Source organism: Vanrija pseudolonga, chromosome 5 (assembly GCF_020906515.1).
Source record: "Vanrija pseudolonga chromosome 5, complete sequence".
NCBI lineage: Eukaryota > Fungi > Basidiomycota > Tremellomycetes > Trichosporonales > Trichosporonaceae > Vanrija > Vanrija pseudolonga.
This window is the reverse complement of record NC_085853.1, coordinates 240,527-255,715: the sequence shown is the minus strand read 5'-3', so window position 1 is coordinate 255,715 and position 15,189 is coordinate 240,527. Positions and strand designations below refer to the sequence as shown.

Genomic DNA, 15,189 nt, shown 5'->3' with positions numbered 1-15,189 from the left:
TTGCTAGTTCATGCCATCAGCCATGCCTCGTGTCAACCAGAGCCACAGTGAGGTCGACGAGGGCGCAACCGCGGGCGCACCCCAACACAATCACCACACCCCAACCCAACTTTTTTCACTCCTTCCACTCCATCCACCGTTCCGTTTTTCGCTCGGTACCTCAGCAGCCTATCCTATACCCCACTCACACACAGACCATGGCGACTAGAGCCTCGTCACGGCTGCGCATACCCGCGCCCGGCACAACGTCGACATCCGCGTCGACGCCGCCGACGACGCCATTCCTCTTCGCCGACCTGCCAGTGGGCGAGCCCCTCTCCTATGCCGACATGGAGCACATCACCGGCGACCCGGGCACGATGCGCAAGATTGGCAATCGCAAACACGAGCTGTGGTACCAGTATGTTCTGTCTTCCGTCTCAACCGGCGGCGCTCGCTCACACCGAGAAGAACCCCCGCCATGCTCAAGTGCCCCCTGTGCCGCAAGCACCCCCACCGCTCGTCGCTCATCAACCGTCTCAAGGTCGCCGAAGCGGGTGGCTTCTTCCACCTCCAGGCCTGTAGTGCGTGCCAGTACTCTTCGGTGAGGTGCATGGGGAGCACGCGCATAAGTGGGTCCTACGTCGCGTTTGTCGACTGGGACACCGTGGTCTTCGTCGACCAGAAGACGAAGGAGGTGGTGGTGTCGGTGAGTGTCTCGGCCGGGTGGGTTGGTTGGGCTCACCACGTTCACAGGGCGACCAGGACGATACTGGCGACAACAATGCCTCCAGTGGGAGCAATGTCACCCTCGAGGAAGGCGACCACGAGACTGGCCTTGCGGAGGAAAACGAGAGGGCGCACACCGATGCCGTGGGGGACGAGCACAGTCCAGACCACGTTATGGACACCCACCCCGGCGATGACGCCCACGATGACCATCACCGCCCAAGCAAGCGTGCTCGCGTCAAGACACAAGTTAGCCCCAGCCCTGCGCCCCTTCCCCGTACACCCAGTCCGCAACCTCCTGGGGCGATCACGAGCACCGGGCCACTCTCTGCGGACATCGCGGGCCTCCTCAAGCCCATCGCGGACCGCCTCAAGGGCCACGACGAGGAGAAGGCCCAGTGGGCCATTGAGCAGGCGCAGTGGAGCGACGAGCGTGCTCGCCTTCACTCGCAGCTGACCGCCTCTCAGTCCGACATGGACGTCTTGCGCGCCGAGTTTGCGGCCCGCGAGGCCGTGTGTGCGCAGAGGGAGGAGGCGTGGGCCCTCGAGAAGGTCCAGCATGCCGCTGCAGAGGCTTCGTGGAGGGCCGAGAAGGAGGAGTTCGAGGTGTGGCGCCAGGACTGCCTGCGCTTCCTTCAGCGCTGAGGTGCCGTCGCCAGCGGAAGACTTTGTACATCACATACTGCGGAGTATACAGGACCGAGAGCACTGAAAATGTGAACCAAGGCAGTAGCCCTCTCAGAAATACTGCACCCGCTCTCCTAACAGGGAACTCGCTTCACATGCCGTGGTCTAATGCTACAACAAAGCACACGCGTGCCTCTCCCCATCCCCTCTCACTTCGTCTTGCGCTTCTTGTCCCCCTTGCCGGCGGCGCCCTTGGCCTTGTCGCCAAACATCTTGGCCTGGAGGGCGGCGAACGCCTCGTCGTCGAGGTCGGGCGGGTCCTCGACCGCCTTGCCCTTGCGCTTCTTGCTGCGGGCCTTGGCGTCCTCCTCGATCTGGCGGTACTTGGCCTCGAGGGACTGGATGCCGACCGTGCGCGAGCCCTGGCGGGCACGGATGAGCGCCGCGAGGCCGGTCTCGGCGGGCTGCTCCTTCTTCTTCTCGCCATTACGCTTGCCCTTCTTCCCCGAGCCGTAAAACTCGTCGTGCACGCCCAGCTCCTTTGCGCGCTTTTCTGCCGCCTTGGCGCTCTTCTCCTCGCTCTTCCGCCGCGCCTCGGACGCGCGCTCGTCCGTGCTCGTCGCAGTCCACTTGGCCGTGCGTTCCAGGTTGCCGGCCTTGATCTCCGCCTCGATGGCCACGACGAAACGCGCCTCGTCCGCCCATGCAGAGTGCGGGATGTGCGACATGATCGTCACAAAGTTGCCCTTGCCCTTGATGTATGCGTCGCGGAGGTCCTCGAGCTCGTCCTCGGAGCCTGCGGCGTTAGGTTTGCCAAGTGCAGCACGACCTACCCTGGTACTTCTCCTTGTCGTCATCGAGCATCTTGCGGTCGACACGCTCGAACAGGTCGTCAAAGTACGCGTCCCAGCCGGCCTCCTCGGCGTCGCCGAACTGGAGCTCGTCGGTCTTGCCAGTCGCATCGTAGCTGGGGCGTGAGCGAGCCGGCGAAGGGCGCTCATACAGCTAAACTCACCGCTTGCGACGCTTGTCATCTGATAGTACAGCCCATGAGAAGCCGACGCGCTGAAACTTGACTGACGCGGCGGCGCGCTCCTCCTCACTCTTGTGCGAGTGTTTGTCCGGGTGGCAAAGGAGTGCGGCTTTGCGGTACGCCTTGCGGATCTCGTCTGCTGGAGACTCGCGCTTGACGCCGAGGGTAGTGTAGAGGATGTCGTCGATTGCTGCCTCTGCCTCTGAGAAGAATGTGAGGATGGGGTCGGTGTCCTCCATGATTGTTGATGATGTTGTGCTGTCGTCGAGACACAAAAGTCAAACAATCATGACGAACATTGAAATCGGCGGCGCGACGCGTCTCGGTCAGGGTACGCTGGGCGTGGTGGCCAATTTTGGTTCCGCCCTCCCACGCGACTTTCCCTGACAGGCTAGGCCCATTGGCGCGACACCTCACCGAACACGTTGACATCACAATCGAGCTCGTCCTTTCCTTCTTTCCTTCTCTTTCCATCTCGACAAGCACAATGTCCCGCATCGCCCTCCTCCCCCTCCTCGCGGCTCTCCTTGTGGCCATCATCGCCTTCCTCGCCTCGCCCGCCGAGGCGGCCAAGGGCCCCATCATCACCAACAAGGTGGGTGGGCGCGTCCGGTGCGCGACACCCGCTGACTCCACAGGTGTACTTTGACATCGAGCACGGAGGCAAGCCCCTCGGCCGTGTCGTCATGGGTCTGTACGGCAAGTGAGTGGCTGCGGAGTCGATGGTTTCAGCCGCTGACATCCCAGGACTGTCCCCAAGACTGTCGAGAACTTCCGCGCTCTCTGCACCGGCAAGGACGCCGAGGGCAAGGAGCTCGGCTTTGGCTACCAGGGCTCCAACTTCCACCGTGTCATCAAGGACTTTATGATCCAGGGCGGTGACTTCACCTCGGGCGACGGCCGTGGCGGCAAGTCGATCTACGGCGCCCGCTTCCCCGACGAGAACTTCAAGCTCAAGCACACTGGCCCCGGCGTTCTCTGTGGGTCCACAACTCACACAGGTGGAGTGTCTGGGTGGGCGCTAACGCAGGTGATATAGCCATGGCCAACGCGGGCAAGGACACGAACGGCTCGCAGGTGGGTCTTGCTGATCGTCGCTTCTGTTAACCCACCAGTTCTTCATCTGCACTGTCAAGACTGCTTGGCTCGACAACAGGCACGTCGTCTTCGGCAACGTTATCGAGGGCATGGACATTGTCCACCAGATCGAGAACGTTGCCAAGGGCGGCTCTGACAAGCCCAAGGAGGACGTCAAAATTGTTGCTTCGGGCGAGGTGGGTGATGTTTCCATGCACACGCTGACCCGCCAGCTTGAGATTGAGGAGGAGGTGGACGCCGAGGGCAACAAGGTACCCCTCCGCATCGAGCTCTAAGTGCAGAACAGTTCTGAAGCCATCTCCCATATGATTTTCCGAACCGACTCACGAACCTCGAACCGACACTCCCCAACAACAACACTCTCCAACAACAAAAACAAAACACGCCGCCATGGCACACTCGACACATTCCCAAACCTAACAATTCATTCCACTATACAGGCCGACGACGAGGACGAGGAGGAGAAGGAGAAGGAGACGACCCCTCCTGCTACCGACTCCAAGACCGACTCTGAGGAGTACTCGACCCTTTCTTCGCCCCTCAAGTACTTTGCCTTCCTTGCCATCTTTGTCGTGGCCCCCGTTGGTGCTTACCTCTACTTCTACCGCGGCGGCCGCCAGCGTGTCAAGGCTTGGCTCAACAGTAAGGACTATGAGAAGCTTGAGTCGAAGGCTTGAGTGGTTTATGCATTGTGTGGTGTGGCGTGGGGCAGGGGTTTGGTGGTGAAGCAGCGAGCACCAAGGCAGCAGTCGCGTTCCTGTCAACAACATCCGCACTTGCACTTCGCGCGGCCCAGGCCAGCCGTCGCGCCGTCACGCGCCTCACGTCTAATGCAGATGCATCGCGCGCAATATGTATGTACAAACGAGCCATGCCGGCCATCCTTGCGTCCCTTCAAATCATGCAATCAGCGCTCTTCCTCCACGCCTAAAAGTTCTCGCTGCTTGCCCACTCGGCAACGTCGAACCCGTCCTCCTCCTGCTCCTCCTGCGCAGCAGCCCCCTCGGGCGCGAAGCCGGCGGGCGCGAAGCCGGCGGGCGCGAAGCCGGCGGGCGCGCCAACAACAAACGGCATGTCAACGTCCATGCCTGAGAACGTGCCGAGCCGGCCGACGGGCGCCGAAACCGTCTTGGAGAACCCGCGGCGAGGCAGGCTGCGGGTCGCGCGCCCCGGCAGCGGCGGCGGCGCCATGGTGCCTGGCGGGGGGCGGAACAGCTCGGGCTGCGAGATGACTGGCGACGTGAAGACGGCGGGGAAGTCGTCCGCGCCAGCGGTGGCAGCAGTAATCGGCGTGCTAGGCGCAGGGAGCACAACGTCGTCATCGACATCCGTCCCGCTCCCCTCCTCGTCGTCGTCGCGCCGCTTCAGGCCACGCACCTGCGCCTCTCCATCAGGCGTGAAGCTCAGGCTCCGCTCGCGGCGGGGCGACAGCCCGAGGTTGTTGACTGCCGCCGATTGGGCGGGCGAGCCAAACGCCATGGGCTGCAGCTCGTGCTGCCGGCTCGCCTCCTTGTCGATGATCGACTGGGCGTGCGCGTACGTCTGGTGCGCGGTCATGAAGCTGCCGGGGAGGGCGGGGAGGGACTGCGTGGGTTGGAGGGAGCGGCCGGCGCCTGGCGCGCCCATTGCCACGGCTGGGTCGTTAGCGAAAGAGCAGGGAGGAAGGACACGGCGCGGGGCGGGCATTGCGTGCCCACGCCTACACACCGACTCACCCTGGCGACTCCGCCAGCCGACGTTCTGCAGTGCAGCCTGCACGTCGTCTGGGATCCCATGGCGCCGGCCGTACGTCTCTGCCGTCGACTCGACGGACGCGGTCGCGCGCAGCTGGCGCTTGGGGTCAGGGGAGGGCATTATTGCGAGGGGGGTTGAAGGGGTCGAGGACGCGGCGCGACGCGTCGAGACTGAGATCGGGGTGGGTGGCTACTGGACGTGGGTCCTCGGCGCGAGTTGTGAGATGTCACTGTGCTGGGTGTAGTCGTCGTGCTGCAAGTTTGAGTGTTGAGGCGCGTGAAGACGAGTGACAACCGGATGGTCACGTCTCGACGCAAATCAGACGCGTCGAGACTCGTCGACCGACGCACAGTGGCAACAACAGGGCAAGTCGAGCGGGGGTATCGCCACGTGCACCACGTGAACCACGTGGCAAACCTCGATCGCCCCTGACGCCCACTACATCATCGGAGGCGCCCTCCATGACCGCCGTCGTCAGCGCGGGGGGGTTCACATCGACACCTCTCTCTCTTGTCACATCTCTCATCGTCAGCAACAACCACAACAACAGTGACCACACGCACTCGAGGACAGTAGAGGGAGCAGCGTTCCCTAGTCAAGCGAGCTGCTTTCCTCGTCCTAGCGCACCCCGACCTCGCACTCACCCACCTCTTATCATTCACCCGCCCACACCACCACCTCCCAGCTCCACCCCGCCACCCACCCACCCACCCCCGTTAGCCTCCGCGACTCTCACCCCTTGAGCTGAGTGAGCATCACACCATCGTACTCGCCGCCACCTCACCTTGTCGCGCAACACACCAACTCACCTACCTGCCTGATGCCCCCGCCGCCCCCAATACCCCCCGCGCTCAGCTCGAGCGGCACCACCACCCCGGGGATCACGGTCCCCGCGACCCCCGCCGAGGCGGTGTGCGGGCCCGAACACGCGCTGTATGCGTTCGACGTGCTCGCCGCGCACTTTGAAGGCCGGGCGCCGGTCGCCCCGCCGTTCGCCAACGCAAAGGAGAGATAGTAAGTGGGGTTGGCACTGCGCGTGGCTGCCACTGCGCGTGGCTGCCACTGCGCGTGGCTGGCACTACGCTCGCTGCTTCCCCTCGCTCCCTGGCTCACGCCCACCCCCAGCGCCCTCTTCGTGACGTGGAACACGCTGCGTGGGAGCCGCAAGCCGTCGCTCCGCGGCTGCATAGGCAACTTCACGCCCATGCGCCTCGATAAAGGCCTGGCGGAGTACGCGCTCGTCGCCGCGCTCGAGGACCACCGGTTCGCGCCTATCCGGTCTGCCGAGCTGCCCTCGCTTTCCGTCGGCGTGTCCCTCCTGACGCCGTTCACGCCGGTCGCTACGCCGCTGAGCTGGACGCCGGGCGTGCACGGCATCCACATCACGTTCCCGCACCCCTCGACGGGGCGCTCGCTGAACGCGACGTACTTGCCTGATGTTATCCCCGAGCAGGGCTGGACGCGCGAAGAGGCAGTCAAGAGCCTTATCGCAAAGGCAGGCTACCGCGGCTCCGTGGCCGTCGGCGACGCAGTGTGGCAGTCCATCAAGATGAAGGTCTACGAGGGCGTCAAGGCCAAAGCCAGCTACGAAGAGTACACCGCCTGGGCGAAGGGCGTCGAGGGCCCGCTCGCCGCCGCCGCCGCTACTGTGGACAAGGACCACACGGCGACGACCCCGTGGTCGTAGGTATAACTTGCTGCAGCACACCGCTCACATCAGGGTGCTGTCGCGGCTCATCGGCCGCGACTAGGCCTGCCTATCTGTCTCTCTGTCTGTCACATTCATCAATTCCGTTGTACTTCATTTTAGCATGTATACATTTGTTGGCTGCTGCGTGGGACTGTTGCATTGCTACTAGACTAGACTATAGATAAGACTCGTGCACTCGTGTACTCGTGTCGCCCGCCGCCACACCTACACGTCGCCCCACCCGCTCACGGGGCCCGTCAACCACTCGCCCGTCAACTTGCCGTCCACCTCCTGCACGACAAACACGTCCTCGAGGCGCACGCCGAGGCCCAGCACGGAGCTGTCCCCAAACGCCGCATCAGCGGGGACATACACGCCGGGCTCGAGCGTGAACACGTTGCCGGCGGTGACGACCTCCTCCCCAAGAGGGCCCTGGACAACATACGGCGCCTCGTGCCCCTCGAGCCCGATACCGTGTCCGAGGCGGTGCGTGAAGACGGTATAATCCGGCGCGGGGGCGGGGCCGACACCGTGCTTGCGCATCCCGTGCGAGATGAGCGCGCGCGCCTGGTGGTCCAGCTGGCGGAAGTGCAGCTGGCCGCTCGCGCGCTCGAGCAGCGCCGCGGGGGCAAGCTGCGCGTGCCGCACGAGCTCCCAGACGCGCTTGTGCGCCTGCGGGATGTCCGAGTCGGGCAATGCGAAGGTCTGGGCGAGCGTGAGCGGCGCAACAACTATCAAGCCAGTGAGTGACACAACAACTCACCCGCGTAATGTCCGCCACGTAGCCGCCCCACTTGCCCCCCGCGTCGATGAGCACGAGGTCGCTCTTGCCGAGCTTGCGGTCCGTCCCCGAGCCGTGGGGGAGCGCGGCGTTTTCTTCACGGCGTCAGCCAGACCCCACGCGCCACTCACCGCCAAAGAGGATCAACGCGCCGTTGTCCTTGAGCCCCAGGTCGCCCATCTCCTCGTACAACACGGCGCGCGTCTCGCTCTCCGAGATGCCGAAATGCAGCCGCGCGCGCGTCCGCCGGATAGCGTGCAGCGTGAACGCGTTGGCGCAGCGCATGAGGGCCACCTCGTGCGTGTCTTTCACTTGGCGGATCCGCTTCACGCGCTCGGCGGCAGCCACGGCGGCGAGCGAGTCGGGCGCGCCGCCGCCGAAGCCGAGGGCGGCGGCACGCAGGCCCTCGGCGACGAACTCGCGCACCTGCGCGTCAAGCACCACGCCGTCGACGCCGAGGTGGGAAAGCAGCGTGGCATAGGGACTCGCGCTCTCGGCCCAGGGCACAAAACTGACAATGGCCGCCACTTCCTCTGGCAGGCTGATAAGCCGCGCGCGGCCCTCCTCGAACGCAGGCGTGAGCAGCGTCACCTTGGCGCCGGCGGGCGACGGCGTAACGGCGACCAGGAACGGGCGCTCGCTCGCCTTCCACTGCGACGCGGCGAACGCGCCGAGGTAGTATGCGGCCGATGAGCCCGGCTCGGCGACGTACGCGAGGCGCGGGGCGGCCGCGGCGCCAGCAGCGTCGGTGACGTCCCCGCCCGGCGCCAACTCGAGGGCAGCCACGAGCCGCTCGAGGCGGCGCGTGTGTGTCCCCTCCGGCGGCGTGAGCAGGCTGTGGCAATCACGCACGAACCCGTCGTCGAGCGGCGGGACGGCGAGCCCGTCGCCCACTCGCGTCGGCGGCGCAGCCTCGTCGGCGTCGACGACGCCAGCGGGGCCGAAGAGCAGGCTCTTGAGCTCGCTCGCGTCGAACGCGTTGCTCCAGTCCCAGATACGCGCGAGGACGAGATAGACGAGGAGGATCTTGACCCATATCCAGAGCGACGACTTGCGCTGGCCATCAGCCTGATTGATCAACCACACCGCGACCCACCTCGCGCCCATCGCGCCGCTCGCGCTCGCGCGGCTCGACGCCCTCGCGCTCCTTGTCGCCCATACTAGCCCACACCTGTTCCGCGGTCGGCACGCTAACCGCCGTGAAGCTTTTCGAGGTCGAGTTGCGGCGCTGCGCCGCCGCCCCGGACGCGGCAGGCCCTGCCGGCGGCGCAGCTGGGGCGTACGGCTCGTCGCCTAGTGCCGAGGGGAGACGCTTGACTGCCGTCCTGGGCGAGGTGGCTGCGCCTGTGGTCGTCGTCGTTGACATTATGCGGTGCTCGTCCAAGTACGCGGCGCGGTGCGGGAACACTGCGTCGTGGTGGTGATGCGGGATGCAGCTGACCACGATGGGCGGCGGCGGCGGCATGTCTTAATGAATGGAATGAGTATGCGGGTGGGTGAGATATGGACAATCAAGTTTGCGGCTGACGCAATGACGAGATGGATTGCTGCGATTGCCGCGTCATCGGCAATGACCGATAACTGCAAAGTACAACCCCCGATACATCAAACATCCAGTAACAAAGCGATACAATAAAGTGTTCTCTGACAATGTCTTGCTCCGTGTTTTGATTAGGCCGAGGCCGGGACTATGGGACAACGTTGCGGTCGACGAGGAGGCAGGCGGCCTTGACTGGGGCGTGTTAGCTGTGGCAACCCATTGGACAACTACCCACCCATCAGCTCCTTGCGCGTAGACAGCAGCAGCACGACCTGGGTGCTCAGCGCGCGCATGAGCATAGCCGACGGCTCGCGCGCCTCGGGGTCTTCCCCGCGCACCCAGTTTTCCAGCTCGTAGCAGAACTGCAGGGCGTCGTCCTGTCGGGTCAGCACTGGCTGGATCAGCTACCCACCTTGGTGGTCTGACCGTCCACCTGCTGCATGTGTGGTGGGTTGGACCCGACGCGCCGGAGAACGTAGTAGGCCCAGCAGACGAGCTGATTGTCAGCGGCATCTAGCGCTTATCACTCACACAGGCCATGTAGATGGCCCAAGCGTGATTGAGCGTGTGGGCTTGGCCCGTCTGGGCGTGAGTTGGACGTTACCGCCGACACAACTCACATCAATCGCGCGCATCAAGAACTGCGTGGATAGCATGACCGCCTCGCGGCTCGATGCCGACGCCGCCCAGTTTCTCATGCTCTTGTTCGCGTCGATCTGGTCGGTCGGCCGCACGGGCTGCAGGATACCGACCTCGGGCACGCCGGCAAACACCTGCAGATACAACGTGCTGAGGTGCAGGTCGAGTGCAGCCAGGAAGGCCACGTCCTGAATCGAGCCTTGGAGACAGCTGCGCTTCGAGTTGCGACCTAGATCTTCGGGGTCCTGCATGGCCGCGTGGGATAGGATTCTGATAAGAACTGGGATGGTGTGAGGGCTGCGGTCTACATGGAATCGGCAGCACTTACAAACTGTCAATGTTTGCGGATTCGACTTGGACACCTCGGACGCTGCTGGGTCAGCCCTATGGAAAGTCCTGACCACCCACCGATCAGATCTCGGTTGTTGGCGTCCCAGCCCAGCGCGCTCAGACAGTACGTCAAGTTGAGCTGCTTGAACAGCTCGTCGCCCTTGCCAAACGCAAGCGTCGGGCCGGCCGGACCGCTGATCAGAATTCGCTTCAGATTCGCAGCGAGCGTCTCGCCCGGCGTGAACGCGTGCGACCATGCCTCGGGCGTCGGCGCGTCCCAGCACGACTCGTGGCACGGGAGGGGGCACGGCGTCCGGAAGGGCGAGTACGCTCTCGTCGGCAGCTGCTGGAAGAAACTGCAGTATTCGATCTGACATCAGCGCAACTCCACCACCCCCCGCTCACATCTCTGAACATGATGACCCAGCACGCGCGCTGTGTCGACTCCTCGATGATCCACTGGCTCCACTGCGCCTGCAGATCCGACTGGCTGATGGCGGGGCGCCGCGGGCGATCCTGGTACATGTTTGCCCTTCGCGCAAGCTGACGTCAGTTGTGATGTTTAGATGCATGCTCACCGTCAGCGCCATGCTCATGATGCCGTGGGCGTGGTCCTGCTCGTCTGCGCCCATGCCGTGTCCTACGAGACTCAGCATGACCATGGACTGGAGGGCGTGCATCCTGTCTGTCGGATTCCCCATGTTGCACTAGGTATGCGTTAGCAGTCTACACAAAAATCAGCCACGCACCGTCATGGCCATGACGCGTGCTTGTGGGAGCACGGCGCCGGCCCAGGCCCAATCATCGTCGCTGCCCGCCACAGTGGCGCCGAGGATGACCATACTAAGCAGCACTAGCGGGGAGCACTCGACCGACGAAAAGGTAGGCCGGTGCACTATAGGAATCTGCGGATCGATCGTGGCCCAGTAGGCGGCAAGGCATCGGGTCATCCGATCGGTGGTGATTTCGATCGGCATCTGGGAGGCGTTCTTGTCCTGTTAATGTCAGCGACGACGCTAAGCCACAGCGAGCGAGCAAGCAAGCAAGCAAGCAAGGCAGCTCACCATCAGCCAGTTTCTCAGGCGGCTGCATGCGCCCGCATCCTGTGCTGACGGGCTCTCGACCGCGCCGCGCTGGTCCCAGAGGAAGGCCGTCGCCGGGAGCTCTGGCGGCGGCGCAGGCAGGTCGAACGTCGGGAACGTGGACTGCTCCGTGAGGATCTGGTTGATCCAGCTCTCAAGCGAGGCCCCGCCCGAGGGGTAGTAGACGCTGGTGGGGACAATGTCGGCGAACGCCTGCGGCTCGGGGGTCTGCTGCGTCGCGGCGACGGCCGGCAGGCCCCAGTGCTGCTGGAGAGGCTGGATGTTCTGCGGCACGGCATCCAAGCCGCCGCCCAGCGCTGACGGCCCGGCCAATGGTAGCACCGACTCGGCGCGCGAGTGCGAGCGCTCGTCGCTTATCCGCGGCGTCAGGGTTGGCTCGAGGCGCGATGCGCGGCGGAGAGACGATAACGGCTCGGGCGTGCCCTCGCCGTCGTCGTTGTACTTGTCCTCGTACTTTTCGTACTTGATAGCCTGTGCACCGGGGGACGATGATTCGCCGCCGGTACCGACCGGTTTGATGCGCGGCCGGACGGACTGAGGCGTGACGTGCAGCGCCTCGTGTCGTTTCCAGACTTCTCGGCGAACAAAGCTGGGGTGGGTTAGTGGGTCGTCCCGAGTCGCTATCGAGTCGGTATCGCTGCGCAGTCCGGCGCCAACCGGCCCACTCCCCACTCGTACGCACCTCTGCCCGCAATGCTTGCATGTAAACGCCCTATCGTTGCGGTGGTTGCGCGCATGCCGCCGCAGATGGCCTGGATGGATGGGTGAGATGGAGCAGCGTGGGGTAGCAAGCAAGCAGCACTAGGGCCAGGCACGTACTGGACGAGGAGAAGGCCTTTCCACAACCCGGCTCGGGGCAGGGATGGCGCGTGTCCGGGGGCATTGGTGTACGCGACGGGCGAGTTTTGTTTGTGTTTGTGCTTGTATGTGTGTGTGTGCGTGCACTGTGCGTCAGTCGCCTAGTGTTGCTCTCAGAGTCGGTTACCGGGTGGTGGTGGTGGTCGAGAGTGGGGCAGTCAAGAGGGGCGAAGTGGGAGGAGTGGGACGAAGGGGATGGGGTGAGTGGGTGGGTGAGTGTGGGGAAGTGGGTACAGGTGGCAACGAGGCGACCGCCAACAGGCGAGGGCAGGCAGCCTGCTAGTGGCACTTGGCACACTTTTGCCCCCGCGCAGCCGCGCTCAATGTGGCTGCCCACCCTTTGGCAGCCCTCCCTCCCCCGCACCCACTCTCCGTGCAATGACGCCGAGCGACAAATAACCCACTTTTCATCCGGGCAGGTCAGCCGACTCTCGAGCCGCACGCTGCGTTATAAACGACAAAAGCAACGCGGAACCCAACCGTCATCCTTTGCCGCTCGCTCGCTCGCTCATCATGTCCCTCCCTCCAGCACATCTCGACATGACCACCCCAGCAGGCACCACTACTGGCCCTCTGGCTCAGGACGAAATCGTCGTCGTCGGCGCAGGAGGTGAGTCGTTTGGCCCTGTGGGGCCCTGGGCAGGCGACAGAAGCAAACAACCTGCAGTCGCCGCGGCAACCCGCGCCGGCCGCGCCGACCCGCCGCAACGCGCCACGCCACCCGCAGCTTGACTGACCCCCACCCCAGTCATCGGCCTCACGACCGCGCTCATCCTCGCGCGCCGCGGATACAGGGTGCACGTCGTGGCCAAGAACCTGCCCGAGGACGAGCTCGACCAGGACTGGTCGTCGCCATGGGCGGTGAGTTTTGTTATCGGTGGCGCGCGGCCCGAGCTCATGATGATGACCAGGGGGCGAACTGGTGCCCGTTCAGTGCCGAGGAGCGTGTGTGTCGCTGGGAGACTGAGTCGCTGTGAGTGGGCGTCGGTGTGGGCGGTGTCGGTGCTGTTGGCAGCGTGGACACCACCCGAGACGCAAACACTCCTTTGGGCACGACTAACCCCCAAAGCGCCCGGTTACGCGAGCTCATCCCAATGGGGCTGGCGATGCCACTCCCCGTGCTGCGGTACGCGGCGACCGACTCGGGCCTCCACAACCACTGGTACAAGGACGTTGCGAAGAACGTGAGCCGCCCCCAAAGGAGGTCCACCAGCTGACGTCAGTACCGCCGCCTGAGGCCCGACGAGTGCCCGAACGGCGGCGTCGGCGTGTCGTTCGAGTCGCTGTCGGTCAACGCGCCAGTGTACCTCAAGTGGATCGAGGCGCAGTGCCGCGCGCTCGGCGTGACCATTGTGCGCGGGGACGTTGCGGCGCTTTCGGACGTGGTCAAGCCGATGACGCGGGTGGTCGTGAACGCGACGGGTCTGGGTAAGTGCTGCGTCACTGCTCTCACGTTTCCCCAGCTTACGCCCCAGGCTCCCTCACCCTCACCGACGTGCTCGACACGGCCGTCGAGCCGATCCGCGGGCAGATTGTGCTGGTCCGCGCGCCAAAGGTCAAGCGCTGCGTCATGGACTCGTCGCGCTCCGACGTCGACCCAACGCGCAGCACGTACATTATCCCGCGGCCCAACTCTGGCGGCGTGACCATCTGCGGCGGGTGCTACGAGGTGGGTCGCAACACCGTCGCCCTACCAGCCTGCATGCAACTAACCCCGCGCCCAGGTCGGATCATGGGAGCGCAAGGCCGACTCCAAGCTCTCGCGCAAGATCCTCGAAGAGTGTCTCGTGCACGTGCCCGAGCTGTCCTCGGACGGCACAGTCGAAGGCATGGACGTGATCCGCGAGTGTGTTGGATTCCGGCCGAGCCGCGCCGGTGGCCCGCGTCTGGAGCGCGAGGACCGCGCCGTTCGCGGGCGGCGCGTGGCCATCGTGCACGCGTACGGGATTGGCCCGGCCGGCTTCCAGGCCAGCTGGGGCATGGCGAAGGAGGCGGCCGACCTCGTTTCCGACGCCGTGCTTGAGTCGGCCGCGCTCAAGGCGAGGTTGTAGGCCGTGGGGCCCTGGCTATTAACTGGCGTCGACGGCCAGCTCCTTTTCGTGTACATCATCATTATCCTTTCCATGTGTTAGATCAAAGTGAACATAGACATAATCATGCAGCATTGAGGAACTGTGGGCTGGGGCTGGGACAGGGGAGGGGGGTGAAGGCGAGGGCACAGCAAGCGGTGCGCCTGTCATTGACAGGCGAAGACAAGCGCGACGACAATCCGCCCCCTCACCGAAGCCCCCGGGCCCACGGATGACGCACCGATCCGCTCGAAAGCCCCCGCCCTCGCCACAAGACACCACCTCGCAACCCTCTCGATAGCTCAGTTGGTAGAGCGTCGGACTGTAACTGTTATCCTACTCAATCCGCAGGTCCTGTGTTCGAATCACAGTCGGGAGAGCGAGCGGTGCGTGAGCGCCGAACGGCGAGGCGAGCGCGGCGGGCAGCTGTCGCGCTTCGCACCCCCACAACCCTCTTGATAGCTCAGTTGGTAGAGCGTCGGACTGTAATCTGTTCCCTTCAATCCGCAGGTCCTGTGTTCGAATCACAGTCAGGAGAGCGCGTCGATGCGACGCTCGCATCGCATCGTTTTTGCTGACGCCGAGTAGAGAGAGACAGGGGGCAAGGAAGCCAAGCCCTCGCACCTCGCACCCGCACCACCGCACCGGTGCCACTTGATTGGCGGGTGCCACACACGCCTATCGCCCCATCAACGCCACTACGACCCCGCACTAGTACTTCCGCGCCGCGGCTGTTGATCACGAGGCGATCTAAGTGGGCCGAGTGAGATCCAGCTGGAATGTAGTGGACCAGTGGGGGGTCGTGGTGGTTAATTTCAATTTCGTGTGTTGCCTGCGCTGCGCTTCCAGTGCGGGTGGTGCTGCTGACCGGCCGGCCGGCTGGGTCTCGCTCGCCGTAATGAAGCGAGCAAACGAGCAAGTGAGACAGCACTTGACTTCCGAGGGAGTAATGTCGATCATACCGTGGGCAGGGGTGCCC

The 15,189-nt window shown here is 64.2% G+C and overlaps 7 protein-coding genes and 2 non-coding genes across 9 annotated transcripts; 6 read left to right on the top strand and 3 right to left on the bottom strand.

Moving 5' to 3' along the window:
* Positions 1 to 197: 197 nt before the first annotated feature.
* LOC62_05G006788 (uncharacterized protein) lies at positions 198 to 1,353 on the top strand (the record flags this gene model as incomplete). Its single annotated transcript, XM_062773303.1, has 3 exons — positions 198 to 400; positions 451 to 688; positions 736 to 1,353. The coding sequence occupies 3 exons, from the start codon at positions 198 to 200 to the stop codon at positions 1,351 to 1,353; spliced, it is 1,059 nt and encodes a 352-aa protein (XP_062629287.1).
* Positions 1,354 to 1,544: 191 nt separating this feature from the next.
* Positions 1,545 to 2,627, bottom strand: Dnajc9 (DnaJ subfamily C member 9; the record flags this gene model as incomplete). The annotated part of the gene is made up of 3 exons (XM_062773302.1): positions 2,351 to 2,627; positions 2,169 to 2,302; positions 1,545 to 2,131 (listed from the first exon to the last, which is right to left on the bottom strand). Exons 1-3 carry the CDS (start codon positions 2,605 to 2,607, stop codon positions 1,545 to 1,547), a joined length of 978 nt encoding a protein of 325 aa, XP_062629286.1. The 5' UTR covers positions 2,608 to 2,627.
* Positions 2,628 to 2,844: 217 nt separating this feature from the next.
* Positions 2,845 to 3,741, top strand: CPR2 (Peptidyl-prolyl cis-trans isomerase B; the record flags this gene model as incomplete). The annotated part of the gene is made up of 6 exons (XM_062773301.1): positions 2,845 to 2,963; positions 3,007 to 3,071; positions 3,116 to 3,348; positions 3,399 to 3,445; positions 3,484 to 3,642; positions 3,679 to 3,741. Exons 1-6 carry the CDS (start codon positions 2,856 to 2,858, stop codon positions 3,739 to 3,741), a joined length of 675 nt encoding a protein of 224 aa, XP_062629285.1. The 5' UTR covers positions 2,845 to 2,855.
* A 30-nt stretch (positions 3,742 to 3,771) lies between these two features.
* LOC62_05G006785 (uncharacterized protein) lies at positions 3,772 to 4,143 on the top strand (the record flags this gene model as incomplete). Its single annotated transcript, XM_062773300.1, has 1 exon — positions 3,772 to 4,143. The coding sequence occupies one exon, from the start codon at positions 3,772 to 3,774 to the stop codon at positions 4,141 to 4,143; it is 372 nt and encodes a 123-aa protein (XP_062629284.1).
* A 250-nt stretch (positions 4,144 to 4,393) lies between these two features.
* On the bottom strand, positions 4,394 to 5,320 carry LOC62_05G006784 (uncharacterized protein; the record flags this gene model as incomplete). Its single annotated transcript, XM_062773299.1, has 2 exons — positions 4,394 to 5,100; positions 5,182 to 5,320. The coding sequence occupies 2 exons, from the start codon at positions 5,318 to 5,320 to the stop codon at positions 4,394 to 4,396; spliced, it is 846 nt and encodes a 281-aa protein (XP_062629283.1).
* A 1,688-nt stretch (positions 5,321 to 7,008) lies between these two features.
* On the bottom strand, positions 7,009 to 12,324 carry SPBC18A7.01 (putative peptidase). Its single transcript, XM_062773298.1, has 14 exons — positions 12,269 to 12,324; positions 12,103 to 12,227; positions 11,245 to 11,903; positions 10,930 to 11,175; positions 10,759 to 10,887; positions 10,586 to 10,723; positions 10,259 to 10,550; positions 9,832 to 10,130; positions 9,624 to 9,707; positions 9,447 to 9,588; positions 8,768 to 9,015; positions 7,803 to 8,727; positions 7,654 to 7,766; positions 7,009 to 7,595 (listed from the first exon to the last, which is right to left on the bottom strand). Exons 2-14 carry the CDS (start codon positions 12,164 to 12,166, stop codon positions 7,116 to 7,118), a joined length of 3,819 nt encoding a protein of 1,272 aa, XP_062629282.1. The 5' UTR covers positions 12,167 to 12,227; positions 12,269 to 12,324; the 3' UTR covers positions 7,009 to 7,115.
* Positions 12,325 to 12,681: 357 nt separating this feature from the next.
* DAO1_2 (D-amino-acid oxidase) lies at positions 12,682 to 14,192 on the top strand (the record flags this gene model as incomplete). The annotated part of the gene is made up of 7 exons (XM_062773297.1): positions 12,682 to 12,751; positions 12,890 to 13,002; positions 13,053 to 13,114; positions 13,211 to 13,325; positions 13,365 to 13,569; positions 13,617 to 13,810; positions 13,866 to 14,192. 7 exons carry the CDS (start codon positions 12,682 to 12,684, stop codon positions 14,190 to 14,192), a joined length of 1,086 nt encoding a protein of 361 aa, XP_062629281.1.
* Positions 14,193 to 14,501: 309 nt separating this feature from the next.
* On the top strand, positions 14,502 to 14,589 carry LOC62_05G006780. Its single transcript is given in 2 exon segments — positions 14,502 to 14,538; positions 14,554 to 14,589. It is a non-coding gene; the product is annotated as a tRNA-Tyr (tRNA).
* Positions 14,590 to 14,662: 73 nt separating this feature from the next.
* Positions 14,663 to 14,748, top strand: LOC62_05G006779. Its single transcript is given in 2 exon segments — positions 14,663 to 14,699; positions 14,713 to 14,748. It is a non-coding gene; the product is annotated as a tRNA-Tyr (tRNA).
* The last annotated feature ends 441 nt before the right edge of the window (positions 14,749 to 15,189 follow it).